This window comes from Centruroides vittatus, unplaced genomic scaffold, assembly GCF_030686945.1.
Source record: "Centruroides vittatus isolate TY-2023 unplaced genomic scaffold, ASM3068694v2 scaffold_324, whole genome shotgun sequence".
Classification (NCBI taxonomy): domain Eukaryota; kingdom Metazoa; phylum Arthropoda; class Arachnida; order Scorpiones; family Buthidae; genus Centruroides; species Centruroides vittatus.
The window spans coordinates 1,530,141-1,551,972 of record NW_027122701.1 but is presented as its reverse complement, the minus strand read 5'-3'; the positions used below and the strand labels follow the sequence as shown (position 1 = coordinate 1,551,972).

General features: G+C 27.8%; 3 protein-coding genes across 3 annotated transcripts; 2 read left to right on the top strand and 1 right to left on the bottom strand.

Annotated features, from left to right (window-relative positions):
- Positions 1–1,091: 1,091 nt before the first annotated feature.
- Positions 1,092–1,847, bottom strand: LOC136988177 (uncharacterized). The gene is made up of 2 exons (XM_067286006.1): positions 1,741–1,847; positions 1,092–1,668 (listed from the first exon to the last, which is right to left on the bottom strand). The coding sequence occupies exons 1-2, from the start codon at positions 1,750–1,752 to the stop codon at positions 1,330–1,332; spliced, it is 351 nt and encodes a 116-aa protein (XP_067142107.1). The 5' UTR covers positions 1,753–1,847; the 3' UTR covers positions 1,092–1,329.
- A 1,893-nt stretch (positions 1,848–3,740) lies between these two features.
- Positions 3,741–4,834, top strand: LOC136988225 (TATA-binding protein-associated factor 2N-like). Its single transcript, XM_067286078.1, has 3 exons — positions 3,741–3,815; positions 4,050–4,643; positions 4,724–4,834. Exons 1-2 carry the CDS (start codon positions 3,804–3,806, stop codon positions 4,614–4,616), a joined length of 579 nt encoding a protein of 192 aa, XP_067142179.1. The 5' UTR covers positions 3,741–3,803; the 3' UTR covers positions 4,617–4,643; positions 4,724–4,834.
- Positions 4,835–7,764: 2,930 nt separating this feature from the next.
- On the top strand, positions 7,765–13,254 carry LOC136988157 (antifungal protein-like). The gene is made up of 3 exons (XM_067285977.1): positions 7,765–7,868; positions 10,360–10,708; positions 12,048–13,254. The coding sequence occupies exons 1-2, from the start codon at positions 7,857–7,859 to the stop codon at positions 10,675–10,677; spliced, it is 330 nt and encodes a 109-aa protein (XP_067142078.1). The 5' UTR covers positions 7,765–7,856; the 3' UTR covers positions 10,678–10,708; positions 12,048–13,254.
- The last annotated feature ends 8,578 nt before the right edge of the window (positions 13,255–21,832 follow it).

The following is a 21,832-nucleotide window of genomic DNA, read 5'->3' as shown; positions in this document are numbered from 1 at the left end:
TCAAAACGGTGATTTTTTGATATTACATATAAATGAGATAAATAAAAATCTACTTATAACAATTATAACTAAAAAATAAAAATCATTTTTAATCAATTACACACGATGCAGTCTGTTAAATTATTTGGCAACTTCACGCTAACTGCATATAGCAACTTGAATTCATTTCTCTTTAGTCAGTGCCACATTTTACGAGTAAAAAAAACTTAAATAAATAAATAAAGACTAACCGTAGGCGTTATGCCTACGGTTCCAGCAGGATCATCGAGAACTTGTATGGACCTGACAGTAGAGTGGACCCCCCTCTGTTCCTTAGCGGTCACTTGTTTTTGACCAAATGAAATACATAGAATGTTTCTTTATTAATAATTTATTTAAAAAAAACAGTTGTAAAGATTTGTTTTGTAAAGGTAACATTAATTTAAAGAAGTAGGAATCACTACGAGGAAAAATTTTTAGCTTCCTTCTCGACAGCTCTGAGATCTATACTTATGAACAACTTGTATAATATAAGCTGATAAAAAAAAAAAATATCTGAAAGTTTCTTTATATGTATAACAAAATATGAAGTCAAACTGACAGTCAAAAAACCCCAGGAATTTTATGGGAGAGTGAGCTGTTCCGGATATGCTAGGTCCCTCTCCCTCATTACCCAACCGTCCGCATTGTGGATCAAGCCAAATCCATGATGCGTATGGAAAAAAGACCCTCTTAGTGTCTCAGTGGGAGTCAAAAATTAAAATAATAATAATTTTGTGATTACACAAAACTTTTAATAATTTAGAAAAATGATAATCAATAAGGTGAATTAAAACAGTAAATGAATTTGCGTAGTTTTAGTTAAAAATGTTTTTACGTATTTTGTAATTCATTACAAAATACGTAAAAAGTGGCTGAAATTTATATATTCATTATTTGTATTTAATATTATATTAGTTGTAATTCAAAAATTAACTAATAAAACTCGATCCTTAAAGAAATAATAATTTTAAAGATATTTATTTGATTTTAAAAGTTCACAAACCTCATTTAACACGCATTTATTCAGTAAATAGGCATATGTTAATAAATCAAACTCATATACGGATAAATAAAATGTTTTCAAAATTCTTTCAATTTATTAGACTGCACCATTAGCGCACAAGTTTTTTATGAGTAGAATGCTCACAATTTATGATTAAAAAAAATGGTTCTACTACACTTTGTTACAAAATTTACTTGAAATAAAACAACATATGTTTATATACGTTACATTAACATAAGTAAATAGAAAAGAATTAATACTATCAACGACAATCATTTTTCTTGTCACGTATGCCTCTACAGTTATTATCCTTTATGTCCATAATGTCCACTATGGCTTCCATATCCACTATGGCTTCCATATCCACTATGGCTTCCGTATCCACTATGGCTTCCACTTCGAATACCGTGTCCAAGAGGGCTACCGAGTCCATGAGAGCTGCCGTAACCACCTTTACCACCGTGTATACCAGAAACTCTATGACTACCATATCCACTATGTGAGCTGTGGTGTCTATTACCACCGAATTTACCTCCAGATGAGATTCCGTGTCCACTATATCCAGATGCACCGTGGTGACCAATTCGCTTGATATTATCAGCTAAGGCGCCCATTATCATCAAAACGACTAAAATTAAAACAATCTGAAAGAAAAATATTGAATAAATAAATAAAATAGTGTAATATTACATAGAAGATCTTATAATCATACTTACTGAATTCTTCATAGTCTCTTTATTGTATTATGTTCTGTTTTATTTGATGTGTTCCTCTGTTTGTTCTGTCGACAACAGTTGTATTATGTGTCTGTGAAAAGCTACTTATATAAGGATGCAAAGACATTACGTAGCAGTCGATAACCAATAAAAGATAGTTCTTTCGTTTGTCATCGGGATAATTTGCTTTTCTTCACAATAAATTTCCAAGCTTGGCAAGCTGTTTGATTCATGAGAAAATACAAAGTAAAACATATCTCATCTTAATGATTTCTATCACGAATTCCTATAAAATTCTTTGTATTTTCCTTCACTGATTTTGTTTAAGAAATTTTTATATATTTAAAGTATTTTTTGAAATTTCAACACAGTTTAATATTAAATTATTTATAAATTTAAAAACTAAAATTCAGATGTATTTTAATAATTAAAAATGTGTCTTTAGAAAGACGAAATATCTAAAAACTGGTTTGATCTCTCGACTATTTATCCGTAATAAATAATCTAATGTAATTGCCTTTAGCAAAAATATTATGACAGTTAAAAATTTTATTTATAGCCTTACTTTGCGTATGGAATATTAATTTTAATATTAATATTTAATAATATTTCATTTTTATTAACAAAAATAATAATGCAGTAATGTATTATTACTTGAAATTGATTTCTGCTTCATCAATAATTTAATACTATTTATTTTGTTTTATATTTTTAATATAAGTAAATTTTAAACTATATTTTATTTTTAGATAAAATCAAGTTATTTTATTTAAATATAATATTCAACATTAGAGATGAATAGAAAGGGAAACAAGATGTCAGAAAATATTTTATATTTATTATATAATTCTAATTTAATTAAAGATAAAATTAATTATTTAGAATTTAATTGATTACATTATTAATATTATGACAAAAATCGATAGAATTATTTTATGTAAAAAAAAACTACTTTAGAACGATCAATTAAAAATAACACGAAATTGTTCACTAATTAATATAAATATTATACATTTTGTAAATTTTATATCCGTATTTTATATACTTTTATTATGTATAGTTTTTTTAATTATATAAAAGCTAAAAAAGATTAATTTTTAAAAAAACTTTATATGTATTTATTGTTTGATTCATATCATTTGATTTTTTTATTTTTATGCATCGTATTGTTTAGTCTGGGGCAGTAATTTCATGCTATATAGCATTACTTAACGATTGTAAATGTAATATATAAATAAATATTTTGATTTTTCATAACATATTAATATTAGATTATTTCGGAGATATTATAAAATTAACATAAATTTTTAAAATTTTATTTTAATTTAAAAATATAATTAATATAATATTTAATTAACGATATTTTGATTAAATTAATTTAGCATTTATTTAATGAATTAATATATTTATTATAGGCAAAAATGTATTTAAAAAAAATAAAACTTTTACACTAGTGAAAAATATAGAAATCTAAAGTAAAAATCAGACAAGAATGTAGGCAGTGTTTTCTTTTTAATTTTATAAGCATTAAGTTAAAACTAAGATCATTTTTTAAACATGTATACGTGTCTCTACTACAGGCTGAACATAATAAATTAATCAGAAAATTTAAATTATGTTATTAATTATGTTATGATTATAAAATAATAATAAAAAGTTTGTATACAATATCTGTATATTTATAATTAACATCCATAAAAGAGAAAACTCTTCTCGAAATAAAAGGATGTTATCAGGGTAAAATTTACTAAGGTATAATATGCATTCTTAATTATACATGTTAACGTTGAACTTGACCATTATATATTTTTGCAAGATCCGCCTCAAAATTGATCTTAAAGATACGGGCTTAAAGAAAATGGGCAAAAGAAAATAAAGATGATCATGCAATAAGAAATATTAGGGACCTTTTAGGTTAAAGTTTCACCCAAGTGGGTCATTAAGCTTGTGTCAGCGAACTCTCTTTGTTAAGTCACCTTCTATATAAATCCTGTGATGCTGATGCTTTTAACGCATTATTGACTGATACAGCATTTGCAAGACTGGTTCTACAATAGTAAGAGATGAAACCCTTGGTATGTGCCATATTAAACCTACTTATCTTAGCTTCTGTAGACAATTAATAAAAACTAATTTTTCTAAAGTTAGAACTTAGAAAAATAAATAATTTTTATTTAAATAAAATGTACTAATTAGCCTGTTAAAAATGATATTAAGTATTTTCTAATATACATGATTTGATTTATATATTTTCAAAATATTTATAAAATTTAATAAGTATATAATATTATTTTTATTTTATATTTTAGATGATATGTTTTGTTTTTATTGTAATGGTAGTAGCACTAGCAATAGCTACTAAACAATCGCAATCTGGACAATGGGGTCAAAATTCCAAAGGACGTACAAGAACTGGAGGTGATTTTGGTAATAGAGACCAAGGAAAGAGATTAGATCAAGATAGAAGACGTGATTTTGGAAATAGTGGCAATAAACAACAAGAACAACAACGCCGACCATCTTATGGAGATCATAATTGTGACGGAAGAGACGGTCACGGAGCTGGATCTCGTGGTAGGGATGATGGTTACTATCCGAGAGGAAGCGAAGACAGAAATCGTGGTGGCTCTGATGGCCATGGATCAGAATCCGGCAATCGTCGAGGAGGATATGATCGTCATGGGTCCGGAGGATCAAAATCTGAAGACTTTGGTGGGTCAAGATCTGGAGGTTACGAGGGATCAAGATCCGGTGGTTACGAGGGATCAAGATCCGGTGGTTACGAAAGATCAGGTTCAGGAAATTATGGAAGATCAGGATATGGAAGTTCTGGATCAGGAGGATCTGGACGGTCTAATAAAGATTATGGTCATTGATAAATTCATTCGCTGCCATAATATACGGTAAATTTTATTATTTATTTATTTTTATTTATAAATAATCGAATTAAAATTTTATAGATTATTCATTTATTTATTTTCAGATGCTAAATTGATTGTTGGCATATTTTCAATTTTCTAAAATATGTGTTAATGTATATTAATGTAGTCGTTTTTGGTTTACAATCATGAATAAAAATAAATTTTTAAAAAAATTTTGTTATCTTTCTCAATTCTTTTAAATGAAAATAATTATCTGAAATAAGTTAAATTAAAATGTAAAATTTATTAAATCTCCTATTTTAATTCTTTATTGTACAAAAATACAATATATAAATATCCACTATTTAATGTAATTTTTAAAATTACATTTAACATGAAATTAAATGTAAGCTTTTTACTGGTTAGGCCTGTGTGATGAATATTTATTTAATATTTCTAATTTACAATTAATATACAAAATGTCAATAAAATTCCTTCTAAAATAATTAAAGCTTGTTAACCCGAAGTGCTAAAAGGTTAAGTCAGGCTAAGGAGTTAAAGCGTCATCCTACCGCTTTGGAGGATTCGGATTCGAATCCGGGCGGTCGAAAACCCGTGGACGTTTTGGGGGTGGTCTTCTCCCGGATATTTCGAGCCTCTCGTCACCACTGACCGTCCTCATTGTGGGCTTAACCTAACCCGTGGTGGGCCTGAAAGAAGACGTTCTTGGAGAAGAACAAAATTTTAAACGAAATAAAAATAAAGTTAATTTTCTAACTTATATAATAATAGTTAAATCTTGTTATACATAAATTGTAATTTTAAAAAAGTTATATTTCTGTTATAAAAATATTTTAAGGAACTTATTTTTTTTAATCGAATTTTCGCTTTTTGATTTCGTCATTCGAAGAGGGATTTTTTGCTTTTGTTTTCAGTGTAACCGGATGACAAAAATTAAAATAATTATAAGGTGATGTAGAATTATGAAACAAAAAAGTTAAGCTTTTTGTTTAATACGGCTCCAGACAAAACAATTATCTATTTAAAAAAAACATTTAAAAATAACAGAAAGAATTTTTAAGATGTAGTAGCACAGAGAAGGTTACTTATTTATAAATTTAAAAAAACTGGTTTTATAATTAACGCCAGTTAAAACATTCGATTTTTCTGCCATCTAGTATTTAAAATTTAAATGAATTAATTTTATATTTCTCATTTTTCAAAAATAGATAGAAATTTAAATAAATTTTCTAATTTTTTTCGGTACTTTTGTATAACACAAACATCTGAAGAACGTTTCACTACTATTCAAAACTAACAACTATTCACTGAAACAAAAAATAATCATTATTCTGAAGTGCCCGTTGTTTGGAGTTTACTTTGTCTGCATTTCAAAAAGTACCTGAAAAATGGCCGCCATTTAGAGGTGGCAGTTGTTGGAGATTCGACTGTATAATATTTTGAATCGATTAAGTGATTTAAACTTTTCGTAAATAATACACACAATCGCTTATTATATCGACAGACCAGTCAACTGCTTTCAATAGATTAATAATAATTTATTAATTTATAATTAAAATAATATACCTTAAATGTTTTAGCTTTAATAAAGCGTATAAAACTATGTAACTTAAACATCAACAACAGATACTGTATTATATTTAGAAAAATACAAAGGTAACCTTATGATACTTTTCCTATTGCGAAAGTTTCTAAAAGATAGTTAATTAATAAACTTTAAAAACCTTTCACGTAAAGCAAAAATGATATATATCTTAGCAAGACATTATACAACTTGATAGAATCAAAAAATAACTTATATTAGTTGCCTTTTTTGTATTCAAATGACCTTTTTCCTTGATATTATGACGTTGGTTGCGACTTTATGACGTCAAATATAACGAAAGTTCACGAATTCAAATTTATGTAATAAAATTTAACATCAGGTCTTGCCGAAATAGGAAATGATTTATATAATGATAAAAAAGTTCAGCAAGAAAATTACGAAACACTTTACATTGCATTTAGAGTTGAAATTCCATTGAACTTAAAATTCTTTTCTTAATTTAATAATTGATAAGTTTTTATACAGTTCAGAAATAGTTCTAAATTATAAGTATATAAATTTTTAAAAATATCCAACCAGAGAGGCCCCACAGCTCTAGGGCTTCCCGCATTGCGGGGAGGGGGGTTTGCGGAGCCTAGTTACGCCATTGCATAAGAGATAAATTAGGAAATATATTATATATATATTTATTTAATAATATCTAATAAATAATTTAATTAACAATAAATATAAATAGTGAAACATTCAAAATCAGCAAGAATTAATCATAACATAACACAAAGAATACCCACTAATAGAAGTAGAAGTATAATATTTAATAATTACCCTTTTATTCCTTTAATATTGTTAATTTATTATAATAAAATAAAATAAAATATTAATTAAGATACTACCGAAATAGGCTTAATTAGATAAATATATAAACGAGTAATATATATTATTTGTTTAATGCTTATAAATAAGCTTATAATTATTTATATTATTTTATATTATTAAATGTAAGATTGTATATATCAGGCTAGTTAATACCAATATGAATATATAAATATGAAGCATTATATTTATTTATTCGTTAAATAAATTAAGTTTTTATTCATTTATTTAAGCAAAAATCTAATTTATTACAGGCTCAATCTTTATCACAACGTTTCCTTCCAGTTAACTGGTCTATTTAGTTTTGACCTCATAAAATAGTACAAACCTATTTTTTCGTAATTATATAACATCTCTTATGTTATCTACTAATGATAAGATCATTATCACTAATGGACCGGGGTAATATAATGTAATATTGAATAGTTTATATTATTTTTTATATTATATCTAATGATTTTAGCCATGTTTAAAATAAGATAATATTATCTGGACTACATAATTTATTAAAAAAAATATACAAAAAATTAAAAAAGTAGTCTTTTGCAGGAACCAATGTAAATAAAATTTTTAAAATAGCAAACACGGCACTAAATTGAATTTAAAAAAAAACTGCTTCTTAGAAATTTCCTGACGATTTCTTATTGAATGGAAATAAAATATGACACTTTAAGGTTATTGCAACATGCTAAAAAAAAATGAATGTTCTAGTAACTGAGTTGAAAGAACGCAGGTTATTGGTTATTAAATTTAAGGTAACTTCACATTATATATAAGATGCGCTTCAACTAGCACAACTTACAAATAAAGAGAAGATGAAGAATGTTGTGAGTATTTTCAATAAGTAACGTAAATTAAGCTAAATATTAGAAAATACTTAAATGTAAATATATTTAAATTGAAAAATAAATTATAGTATTAATTGCATATAAATTTATATATTTGAAAAGTTCAAGTTTTAATATAAGTTTAACATAGTAAACAAATTACTGATTTAAAATGTTTTCATGTATGCAAAGTAAATATTAAAATATACTTATGTTATTCCTTCTTTCTGTCCTGTGGGCACTAACTGGGCTTTTTAATCATATATATTGATATCATGGGTTTGGTCAGGCCTGCAATAGAGCGGCTGTGTGACGAGGGATGGGGGTCATATATCCAGAATAGTTTATCTCCGAAAAATTCCTAGAAATTGTTCTCCTGGATTAAAACCCAGTTCACTCAGAGCACCTTAAATCCTCGGCTATTCGTCCAGCTGATTGCGATATTCATTAATGGGTAAATTAAATAATTATTACTGAATATTAAACATTAAGAGTATATATTATTTACTATTTAAAATTAATTTCATAAACATAAAATTCAGAGTTTTAATTTTTTAATCGTATTGAATATATTTTCTTTTGAGTTTAAATAATTTATTAATTTTCTTTAAAAAAATATGGATTTTATGTCTTCTGTAAGTTATTTTTTGATATAAAAAACACGCATAAAAATTTTTAAAATAAAAATCGAAAGTTTGTTAAACTGTTATATAACAGTTAATTGTTATTTTTTATTTTTAAAAGTCGGTTAGGTTTGACTTATATAGGAGTCGTACCCATTTATTATTATTATATAATTCATTCTACATAGCAATTTCAGATTGACCAATGTTTTTAATGATATGTTTTTTATTTTATTTTTATGATACAGAATACATTACATTTATTGTAACACATTAATTAAAAAGAAATATGAAAGTAATAAAATAAAATTACTAATTATGTAATTTTGTTATGTTATCACTACTAGATACAATTTTAATGTACTGAGAAACATTTATTTTAAGTATTTCATAAAAGTATGAAGTAAATTATTTAATTTTATATTTTTATCATATTCAACATTATTCGAATTCTTTTTCTGTTATTCTTTGAACAATTTTCTACAAGCACGGCCAGATGTCTAAGGCAGTTAGGCGTCAGTACCTCTCCAGGAGATCAGGAATCGAATCTGAGCGAGCATCACTCAGGAAATTTTCATAGACAGTTTGTCCCGGATAGCTACCAGTTATCAAGTGGATAAAACCTCCGAACACTGAGAGTTGGTCACGGATTTGCGCCTCATTAAACGGCTAGCAACATGGAGTTTTCCGTATTTTTTCACGTTTCTAACAGATAGATAGAGGTGAAAGTCCTCCCGGGAAGCACTTCTTCCCTTGGCAGAATGCCCATGTGTTGCGTTGTCTTATCATATGAATCCTATAGGCCTGTCCCGGATATGTCTGGTCTTCAGTATTTGTCCGTTCTCATTGGTGGCCTGATCGAATCCATGATGAAATGATTTAAAAAGGTTCTCTTAGTGATAACAGGATGGAAAGAGTAAAAAACAAGAAACTAGCGGAAGAAAAAAAAACAGGAAATGAAATTTTAAATTGAGAATACTTAAGTACTGAAATATTATTATTATTTTTTGTTGTTTTGATCATATTTTTTTTTTGAATAATCAACATTTTCAACATTATTAATTTATAGTTAACTGACAATTCTTCTAGTAGAAATGATTAAAATTACACAAGATATACAGAATATAATTTATATGGGAACATATACTGGAGGTGGCAAGCAGCAAAATAAGCAACCCAATGACAGAGTTTTATATGAAATGAAGGGTTATTGGCTTATAACTTAGCTGCTGGCTGCCTAGACACACCATAATAAGCGTTATTTTTACATTTATACGAATTATTAGCATTAAAATGTTCGATAACTAATAGCAATAATATATAAAAATTCATATCCTAAATAATAATAATTTAGTAATTCATCTTACAATTGGTTTAAAGTAACAGTGTTTTTAAATTTTATTTAAATGCATATTGTAAAATAATTAATTGATTAATTTAATTTCCTCTGGTTATTCAGTGCTTCATTTTTGCCATTATTACAACGAAATTAATTTAATTGCTCAATCATATTTCACTCTTCATTAAAGTAGCATTAATATGAAAGATACTAATAATATATAAATACTGCAATTATCTTATTCAAATATGATTTAGAATGATTAAAAAATTTAACTGTATTAGAATTGAAGTACAATCGCAGATTAACAAATATTCTAATCTATGATATGAGCTCTACGACAATTTATTTGTTAAATTATATCATTAAGATTTAAAATTAATTAATTAAGTTTAAAAATATTATTATACAGATTTATTTTTATTGATTAAATAATTTATAATACACGTTATAAATTAGTTATTAGCTTTTAAATTGTTATAGTGTTTTGTTCCGTGGATTGTTCACTAAAACTACGGATGTTTTACAGATTGCATTTTCGATCATAATTCTTATTATCATGTCCATTGAAATAAAATGTGGACACAGTATTGGTTATACTGGACGTGAAGGTTACAAAGGAAAATATGGTCATGGAGGTCAACGTTGGGGTGGACATGGTCATGGTCATGGAGGTCAACGTTGGGATGGACATAGTCATGGAAAACATGGACCCCACGGAGTTCGTTCGGGTAATGGACATGGACATGATCATGGAGGTCACGGAGGTCACGGAGGTCATGGAGGACACGGAGGTCATGGAGGACACAGAGGTCATGGAGGCCACGAACATGGTATTCGTGGCTAAAAAGAAGGAAGAAAAACTATTTTATATATAGGTAATATAAATAAATTATATAAAAATGCTTAATAAATATGTATTATATAACACAGGTTTAGTAATTATTAATCTATTAATGAATTAATATTTAGAGGAAACAAAATTTTATAAATTATTAATTACTGTTATTAGTAGTAGTATTATTAATAATGATTATTAAATAGTATTAATATTAAATATAATTCTCTAAAGTTTCAAACTTGCTCTTTCAATTTTTCTGATACGAAGATTTATAAATAACTGTGGTAAGATTTTTAACAGAGAGAATTAAATAAAATATTCATTATTGTAAGGTTGTTTTTAATATTATATTCTTTAATTTAATAATTTATTACTTTCTTTCATTCAATATTTATTCATTTTTGTATGTTCTATTTTTAACTTAATATTACATAATGTACATTCATATATTATATATAACTTGCATAATGTTTTTAAAATTTTAAAAATATTTGAAGTGGCAAAACTCTCCAACATTTAGTATTATAAAATTTGACATTTATACATCCAGATTATGATTATTTGGAAAACAGCATTAGTGTATACAGGATATTCCGCGAGGAAGTGACAATAATTACACAGCGTGTTCTATAGGCCAAGGAATTCAAAAACGTTATATAAACATAGCCTTTCAAACTCATTGTTTCAGCGCTTGAAAGGTGTAATTTTCAGACCAACTACCCCTTAAGATGCTGTTTTGCAGCACTGCGGAATAGCCTTAACTTAAAAAGTTAGATATTCTTAGTATGTAAGACATTATCTAATATGCTAACTCTATCTAATAATACAAAACACAAGAAAAAACTTTTCAAATTTTCATAATAATTGTCACATGTTCTAAAACTAATAAAAAGAAGAGAAAAATTTTAACTTTTCATAAACATTAAACTCATGCATTTATAGATGCATAATTCAATTTATATGAGAATATAAATAATATATGAGAAACAATTCCCCAATTGTTAAAAACATGTTTTAAAACATAGTTCATCTCAAGATCGTCCACGTGTTGCGTTGCGGTATTTCGTCAAACCAAACATTTCATATATTCACATGTTATTCTAGGAAAGAAAAGGATAAAAATATCGTAAATCATTTGGCAAATAAAATTTGTTTTCGTAAATTTATCTGTTATTTAATTTACATATCTCTAGTCTAAAAATTATTCAGAAAGCCAATACAGTACTTCAATTCATAATTAAAACAAAAATGTTAAATCTTTGCTAATTAACATATTCTATATTTTTTTATAAGTATTTTTATTTTTATGAATTATAAATAAAATTAAAAATTCTCTAATCTCAGAAAATAAGATTTTATTTTATCTTATATTTCAGATTTAAAAAAAGCATATAAATAAACAGCATTCCAACTTACGATTATGAAAGAATCTAGAACTACTTCGTGAAAAATATATAATTTACAGCCTTGCACATTAACGAAATATAAAGTCAATAATTTGATCTATATGACATATTTTATTATGTAATTAACAAGATACGAACATTATAAAATAACTCTTAATTCAGTATATGTTAATATTGGTTTTGTAAGCTCAGGTTTATTTCAGTTTGTGGAGTTCTAAATTTTCTATACTTCTAAAATATTTTTTATTTGTAAGTTTTTCTAACAAATGACAATAATATCTAACATTTTAAACAATGTTTTGAAATTCAACATAGTTTTAATTCAGCCATGTTGAGCACCATCAAGAACAAGAAGTATCTCAGATTTAAAAATGTTAAAATGTAGACGTTAGTAGCGAAGGAAAACTTGTTTCGCTTTGCTATATTTTTTACGTTTGTAATTACATATGATGTCCTATAAGTCACGCATCATAGACAAAATAGCTATAGCTGGTATCTTCGAATGCGATTGCCATTCTGTTGCACACAGAGATGCGGACGAGTGATCCAATCATTCCACAAACTTTAAAAGGTGTCAAGGATCGTGGAAACCTAAACGCTCTTTGTCAACCATGAATTCAGTCCTCTTAAACTTGCGATTATAACGGCGGTATGCGAAATTGTCGCTCGCTCTGTGTGTTTGCGGTTGGACTCTGCTGCTACTTCTTTGCTATTGCGCTAAAGACGAACCCATCGATATCATTAGAATGATGCATTCGTCTTTTGCGTCACACATTGGATGTCCTGAAACGAAAAAAAAACCATTGCACTATAGTTTATCTATGTGCGTGACTTGTAGGATTTCTTAATCGTTCATCATTAGTACAAACTATAGCCAAAATCGATCTTATCCCATATGAATGTTGAACAATCCATATAATTTCTCTCAGATTTATTTCGATATTTTCTTTTAACAAAAGAATTTTAATAAAAGAAAATAAATAAAATAAAAACAAAATGTAAATCGTTTGCTTTAGTGATGAACGATATACTGACGCCCGAATGTTAACGTTATAAATCTTAGTATTACATTAAAAATATATTCATTTTATATATTGTAAATAAGTATGATTACAGATATGCATGCCCTAATTCTCTGTAATAACACATCAGTAAATAAATAAATTTATTAAATAAAGTTTTGTATTGTTTTAATACCTGGTACAACAATATTTAAAAAAAAAGATATTCTATATAAAGAATATTTTTTTTTAAAATATTGTTGTAAAAATAAAATTCAGAGATAACGATAAATGAAATAAAACTCAGACACTTTTTACTTTCGCGGCTCTGTTATAAATATATGGCAGAGGGAAAGTATGGAGATCGGTCAAAAAATGACTCCTCGCAAGATTTTTACATTTTCGGACTCAGGAAATCTTGAAACGTCGAAAAATGCAAAAAAAAAAATCGGAGATTTTTTGTATGTATAAATGCTAGTGCGAGTGTATGTGGCACGATTTTGTTCACACACTTTGAAGCTTAATAACTTCTGTGCTTTTTGTCCAAAATTTCTGAAATATTGTAGGGAGGTTTTTTTTATTAGGGAAATTGATGTTATTAAATTTTGGTGGTTAAAGGTAGAGGGGATGTGGAGATAAAGAAGATCGTGTGTCATATCTCGAGTAAGGTCGGACTTAACCACGATTTTACTCATTACTAGCATTTACAATTTTTTATAAAACCATCCCTACTCTCAAAATTAAGCTTTTTGCCATTTTATAATAATTAAATATATATAAAAAATAAAATATCATAACAAATAGCGCCATCAAAATTTTAAACAATTGCCGAATTTTTCAAGTTATATATACTGTATTCCACTTAACAAATTAAAGAAACAGTCGCTTGTAGGCTCTGAAATATGTCCCATCCTACATAAAAATTTTTACGAGAAAAAGTCATTAAATAACAGAAATTTTATAATAACTTTTTTACAAGTACTTAAAGAAATTGTCTGAGCTTTATTTTTCGACATAGTCTCTCTGCTTAATCCAACAGTCCACAAGCTTCGGATGCTCTTAAGAAAACAACTTTTTGGTGTAGCCTTTAACTAACTTTTCACTGCATCCTCTGTATCATCAGCAAACTATTGATCTTTGAAACGTTTTTTTTTTTTTTTTAAAAGGTCCAATAAATCAAAATAGTGCCAAGTCTGGATTATATTGTGAATGTTTCATCACCTGAAATTTCAGATCAATTAGTATATCCATTTCCGCGCATCTGTTCGAGAGCGGGTATTGTCGCAGAAAAACTTTTTTGAGAGAAATCACCGACGTTTCGATCGTATTGCGGGCTTCAATTTGTTTACCATCATGCCACTGTATCGAACATTAGTCAGAGTTTGACTCTTTTCACCCATTCATGCACTCCCCTCTGACTCAAACAACTGTCTCCATACTAAATCTTCATTCTCCTATAGATTCCAAAAGATTTTACTTTTTTTGACCATACTAAACAAATGACATTTCTTTGATCTTCCATAGTGCAATTAAACAGTGGATCAATCATGTTATATGTCGATCATCACAATCTGTATATGGCGTATTGCTAAGAAGTCGTTTTGTGTCCTAAAATAAGATTTTTCGCAGTGCATACGTCACAAATAAAAGCTAATATAAATATATATTAAAAATTTTATTATAATTATACGTTAAGAAAAATTTCTATGATTTATAAATTTGCCTGTTTATACTGAGTGTAATCCGCCGTTTAAACCGAGGAATGAGTTCGATTGAATAATACTTTAATCGAATTTTCGTGTAAAACGGAGAAGTACTCAATGTATATTGAAGAAAAGCGTAGAACTGTACTGTACATCTTGGAGTTATTCATTAGTGAATGGCTTAGCGTGAGGTTTTAATAACACGTCCTCTGAAGCCTTCTGTATCTGTTTCTATTACTATACCACTGATACATCTAACAACTTGCGGCGGTACGTTCTGCAATTCCACCTCTATTTTTTCTATAATTTCAAGTGTTTGTTTTTAATGATATCACGTTTTACACTTTTTAAGATAGTGCTTTGCCAATAATTATTACATTGATTATTCTTTTCGGTATTTCTCTAAAAATGTAGGCTAAAACAATGAATCGAATAAATTCTGTCTTCCAACTTATAGAAAACAGTAGGTAATAAACCTTAAGTATTATTCGTATTATCGTAAAAGGCTCATTCCCTATTAATCGTTAGCACTTTCTCTAGCGACTATTAATTACCCCAATATTGGATTGGAATTACACATATTCTACAAACAATAGCTTAGGACAACGTTTTTAAATATTTCTGTAATAGTGGGACATCTAACTTGATAGTTTTTTCTTGCGACACCCCTACTTCTTTATCGATGTAGAATTATTGCGCTTTTAATACTTTTGCAATAAACATAAAAAGTATAATGGCGCTGCTCAGCACTATATTTAGGTCCACCAGTGACCGAGTGGATAAAACCTCTGAACTCCTGTACTTGATCCTTACCAATAGACTGATCGCGTAGAATTTTCAAGGTATTCTTCGCATGTCTAACACGTAAATAGGGGTCAATTTCCCATAGAAAGTCTTCCCGGGTGGCATTCCTCCTTGACAGATTACTCAAGTGTTATGCTGCCTTCTTCCATCAATCATTTCGCGACACTCCTGAAGTATTGTTGCGGCATCTTTAGAGTGCCACGGAAACTCGGTTGAAAGCCACTGGCTTAGAGCCTCAATTTACGACAACAGTCTTTAAACTTATTACCATTTGGTAGAACGTGAAATGCCTCTTAGCTTAGGAAACAAATTAATTAAAATTACTTTTTAATTCTTGATAAGAATAATTTAAAAAATGTTAGGCATTTATTCACTGTTTTACTGATTGCATTTTTTCCCTTTTTTTTCTTAAAATTATATTTCATTTATGAAAAAAAAAACATTTTTTTTCCTTGATTGATCGCATAGAACGAAAGTGCCGGTACGTAGCCGGCCGGATAGCCGAGGCGGTTAAGTGATCACTGTAGCGGTAGGGAAATTCGGGATCGAATCTGAATGAGAACATCAGAAATTTACGGAGGTGATCTGTCCCGAATAAGTAGATCCTCACCCCTTACCATTCAGCCGCTCTTATTTGTGGGCCTGGCTGAACACACGAAAGATATGGAAAAACGATCTTCTTAGTGACCACAGGACGGAAAGAGCAAAAAAAGAAAATTAAAAAGTCTTCATTAATAACATTTTTTAAATAATAACAATTGTTGAATAATATTTATAATTAATTACCAAAATTCATAATTAAATTTAATAAATACAGTAGAGCGTCGATAAGTGGAACCAATTGGGGACTGGGGTCCTTCCAGTTAGTGGTTTGTTCCAATTTCCGACTTTGTACGAAAAAGTACATTAACCTGTCCGATGTTCAAATTTTTCTCCGTTGCGTATCGCTTCCTGTTGAATTTTTCTCCGTTGCGTGTCGCTTCGTGTTGAATTTTCGTCGATTTTAAGCCTAACGAAAATTTTTATAATAATCATCGAGGCTATCGTATCGTTAAAAATTATTTCTTCATTTTGTACAAACAAAATAAATATATTAAAGAATATAAAGAACATGAAAATTATACTTTAGAAGTAAATTTAGTATCAAAAACATTCAATTCAGCACGACACAGTCCGACTGAAAATCGTTCCACTTTCCGGCCATTCCACTTATCGACGCTCTACTGTACAATATATTTTATTCGATTATATAATCTGTTAAAATATGCTGTTTATTTAAAATGAAATAAAATTATTAAATTTATTATTATTATTCTTAAGTTGAACAAAATTAATAATCTTACCTTTTAGAAATTTTTTATTATAAAGTTCATGCAATATTTAAAAAATTATATAAAAATTATATTTGTAGATATTTGTAAAACATTTTTATTTTCATAAATACTGTATGTAAAATAATTTAACTTTCAAATTGCTTTTTTTATTTTCACTGTCCGGTGGGCACTAAGAAGGCTTGTTTTAATCACACCCATTGTGATCCTGAACGAGCCCACAAGACACGGAATGATGAGAGACAGGGCCTGACATGTCCGAAACAGACCACATATGAAATATTCCTGGATTCGATCCTAGGTCTTCCACAGGTGTATGTTGACGCCTTTCGAATTGAAAATTTATAGAATAAATAAATGTATTATTTGATATAATTTATGAAATGCTGTATTTATTAGATAAGTTATCTCTCATGTAGAGTAAATATTAAATTAAAAAACGAAAAAAAAAAATGTCTTCATCTTTCGTCATTAGCATCTTTGAGATCTAACAACAGTTTCATCAGGACTTCAGCGGAACCATTCTGGTAATTTATTTATTAATTTATTTATATTTGTTAATCCATTAGGTATTTAGTTGTTATGTGATTAAGCAGAAATGTTTTATAGCTATTTTTTGTATTATGCGGATTTTCCGGTATAAAAGGAAGCTAAATATTGTATAGAAACGTGGCTGGATATTATTCTCTGTCACGACAAGTTTAAATATATACGATTTAGAAAAAAACCAAAGAAAAGGACAATTACATTTTGTCTAATTTATTAAAAAACGAAATAAGGATTATTGTAATAGGTATTTCCGAAATTAAAACACGTAACGGATTTTTTTCTTATAGCGATAAAGTAAAAGATATTTCAACTGTAATTAACTATAACAAATTACCAAGAAACTATATAGTTTCTATAGATGTATTTTTCGATTTGATTTTAATATTTATCAATTTTATAAAGATACTAGCTGTTCCCGCGACTTCGCTCGCGCTGATTTTGCAAGCAAACACCATTTATATTCAGTATTTCAACAACCATAGTAATTGTTATAGAACATCTGCTGCTGTGAATGACGAGAATTGCTGAAAATCAAACGAACTGTTTTCAATTTGATTAATTTTCTGGAACGTTTACAATCGTTCTATAATCGAACCAATATGCAATAACAAATTCGAATTTAAAACGGTTCGAACATTTGGTTAAAAAATCGAAATATATAAAAATATTTATAACAATGTCTGAAATGTTATCAATTTAATACACCTAAGTACTCAATGAAGACTAAACGTAGTTGAAAACAAAAATCGCATCTATAATAGTACAGTAGAAGCCGTTCTTCCGGTTAAGCCTTAATCCTCTCCCTCTCCCCCGCGGGAGAAAAATATTTTGAAAAATCCCTTCTTAGTGTGCGTTTTCATGACATATCCTAACTGTGTACCAAATTTCACCTCTTTAGATTCAGTGGTTTGCTTTAGGCGATGATGAATCAGTCAGTCAGTCAGGACAAGTAATTTTATATATTTAGATATCAACTTATCAGTAAAGTTAATATAATCTCATAAATCATAAATTAATTATTTTATTAAAATGGTAAAATAATTCATTTAAATTGTAACATATATTATTTTACAATAATATAAAATAAAATCAAGCCCAATTCTCTGATACTAATATATATATATATAACATCTTATGGGCACTAAGAAGGTGCAATAATATTTTCCAAGTCCATCGTTGTTCCTACGGGCTGTCAATGAGGAGGATGGGTGGTAATGGACAGAGCTTGACATATCCGATATAGACCACACCCGAAAAATTCCTGAGATTTTTCGACTGCCTGGATTCGATCCCGGATCACCCAAAGCGGCTTAACCGACTTGGAAACCCAGTAATATTTGATATTTGATATTAGAGTATCTAACACATGTCAAATATAACATTGTGTACGCCAATATAATAACCACTTCTATTTGCGACATCAGTTCTTCCAACTATAACAGATCTGAGACATTTCATACACGTAGATAATTCAAATACATTAAATTTCGGTTTTGAAAACTGAGTTTATATTTTTATCATTATTAATTTATTTATTATAGATTTATAACAAAAATAATATTTTAAAATATTTACTGTAGTTTCTATACTAGAAAACTATGCAGTAGAGTCAAAAATAAATCGAACTTTTGGTACATAAATTCTTACACTATAGTATCTTCAAAGTAATCTTCTGTGTCTACACAATCTATAATTTTGTCAAAGTAGTCGTGGAAGCCATTTTTTAATGATGTCATTAATGGTTTCTCGCTGCGCTTCCATTCTGTTACTTATTGGATTTTGCATTCCTTCAAGTTTTCTTTGGTTTTACAAACTGATAGAAATCTACGGAGGCAAATCAAAGTAGTAAGGAGATTGGGAAAGTATTGTTTTGCCCTTCTTGGTAGATATTTGCTGACGCTAGCAAGCTTGTTTAGCTGCAGAAAGTGCTTAGTTTGAAAGTGATTTTTTTAAAAATCTTGTTCTATTAATAAAACTTCAACATTAAAAATTCTGTTTGTTTTTGATTTTATGTAGGTCATACTAAAATCCTGTTATTCCATAATATAGAAATTCTAAGATGATCCACGAAAATTTCCCTTGGGTAAATTTTATAAAACTAGTTTTAAAATTAATGGACGAAAAGTTTAAATCGAAAAATTACGTATATTTAAATGTTATTTAATTATAATGAAATTTATTTTAAAATTCTCATACAAATAAAACATATATTCATGTTCTACATTTACACTACTTTATAATGTTTATTGTCTTCAACCAATTGTTAGCATTATAGATGTCGAAAATATATATATAAATTTACACTTATAATATAAAAAAATAAATAAATAAAAATGACGAAACAATTAAAATTAAATATAATTCGTTTATTAAATAAATAACTAATAACGGCCCAGATTAATACACATATTTATTTACATGTTTATAAATTTAAAAATGTCATATAGTTTAAGGTATTATTATCTCTGAATATTAAATTAAAGATCATGTTATCAATATCTGACTGTCTCATGGTTTTTGTTGTTTGGCATCCGAAAAATGCTGTAAACCGAATATAGTACTAACTTCTTGTTCTTCGCAAAACTGCAAGAATCTTTCGTGTATGAATATGATATATACCAAATTATAATGAAATTTTTATAGATTTAATGTAATTGAATAAATTTACATATTTTCTGGTTGTTGAATTGAAAATTAAGTAAAGAATGTTATTAATTATGTAATTAAATAACACACAAAAACATTGTAACTATTACTGTTCCTTTGATGACTGTTTAAATGATTGAAGGAACAAACAAACTTATGTTATTTATATTTCTATTCGGCAATGAGGATATATCTAAGCTTTATTAATTAAAGAAGGTGTATAAGAGAACAAGTTATATTGAACATTGAAGTTTTGTAGATGTTTTCCTTTGAATATAAATTATATTTGCTTAATGATAGAATGATGTGATTTGTGCAATATTTATAATCCATAAAAGAGAATATGTTTAATAAAAATATATTCGAGAATAAACGCTAGCCTAATAACAAATTTCATTCAATAACAGAATTCAGAGATAAGTAAATCGTAAGAAAATAATGGAAAAAATTACTGGCAAAAACTGAAAAAATTAATTTTATGTAATCATTTAAGGATTTACAACTGCAGTCTTGTGATGCCTATTTGAAATGAATTCTATAACGAATAATTATTTATTGTGACATCGTCACAATGCCGGGCTGCAATTTTTAATCATATTTTTTAAATTTATTTAATTTAAAATATATATTTCCACTTTAAAATAGTAGCGTCATGCCCCAGTACATCATACTTTTCCTTTAATAATAGAGCCGTGCCGGTCATGCATCTAACACATTTCAGAAAAACATTTTTTAATTGAAATAATATGACTTTCCTTTCGTATCAGAAGTTCATTTATAGTTAATCGGGGCTTTCTGCTCCTAAACATTCTATGTCTAGTTCTGAATTTAATGTATCTAACTCCGTTCTTGAGATTAAGAAAGGGCAGACAGACGGACAGACGACAGTGAGAATTTATAAATAACAATTTTTTCAAATTGCAACCCAATTACAAAATCATTCTTTCAAGCTATTATTAAAAAAGGAATATTTTAATTTAATAATAATTATTATTATGATAATTACAATGATTCTAATTTTAAGAATATAGCCTAATCAAAGCATTACATGAAACATTTTTCAGATAGTGCTCTCTAAACTTATATTATCTAGTAATTTAAGCAGATAAACAGAGTATTTATGTATTTTTAATACACAAACTGCTGTTTATTATATATAAGTATTTACTAATAATTAAAAACTTTAAAATTGAAAATATTTATAATCATAGTAATATTGGTGTTAAGCGATTGCATTCGGCTTACAGGTAAAATCATTCCTATATCTAGTATTTTTTGAAATTTAATTCAATTATTTTCTTCCAGATGTGATTTAAAGTATCCAAAAGAAGAAAATATCATACTCAATAGTATATTTATTGTTTGATTTAAGCGAGGTATAGCAGGTGGAGCCAACCATTAATCGGCAAATATTCAGTGGGAGAGACAGCATAATGGCGGCCATCATGAATACAAAATAAACAATCCAATTGTTTATTTTGTAGTCAAAGCTAATTGAGTTTCAATTTGAAAAAAAAAAAAAAAATGTAGACCTATAAATTCCCACCGTCGTCCGATCGTCTGTCTTTCCTTAATCTCGAGAACGGAGATAGTTAGATGATAGAGGAGAGCAGATATGGAAACCTAGGGCAGGAGGTCCCGATTAACTATATAAGAACTTTCCATGAAAACTGGAAGTCATGTTATATCAATTCAAATCTTTTCCCCTAAAAGCAGTTTAT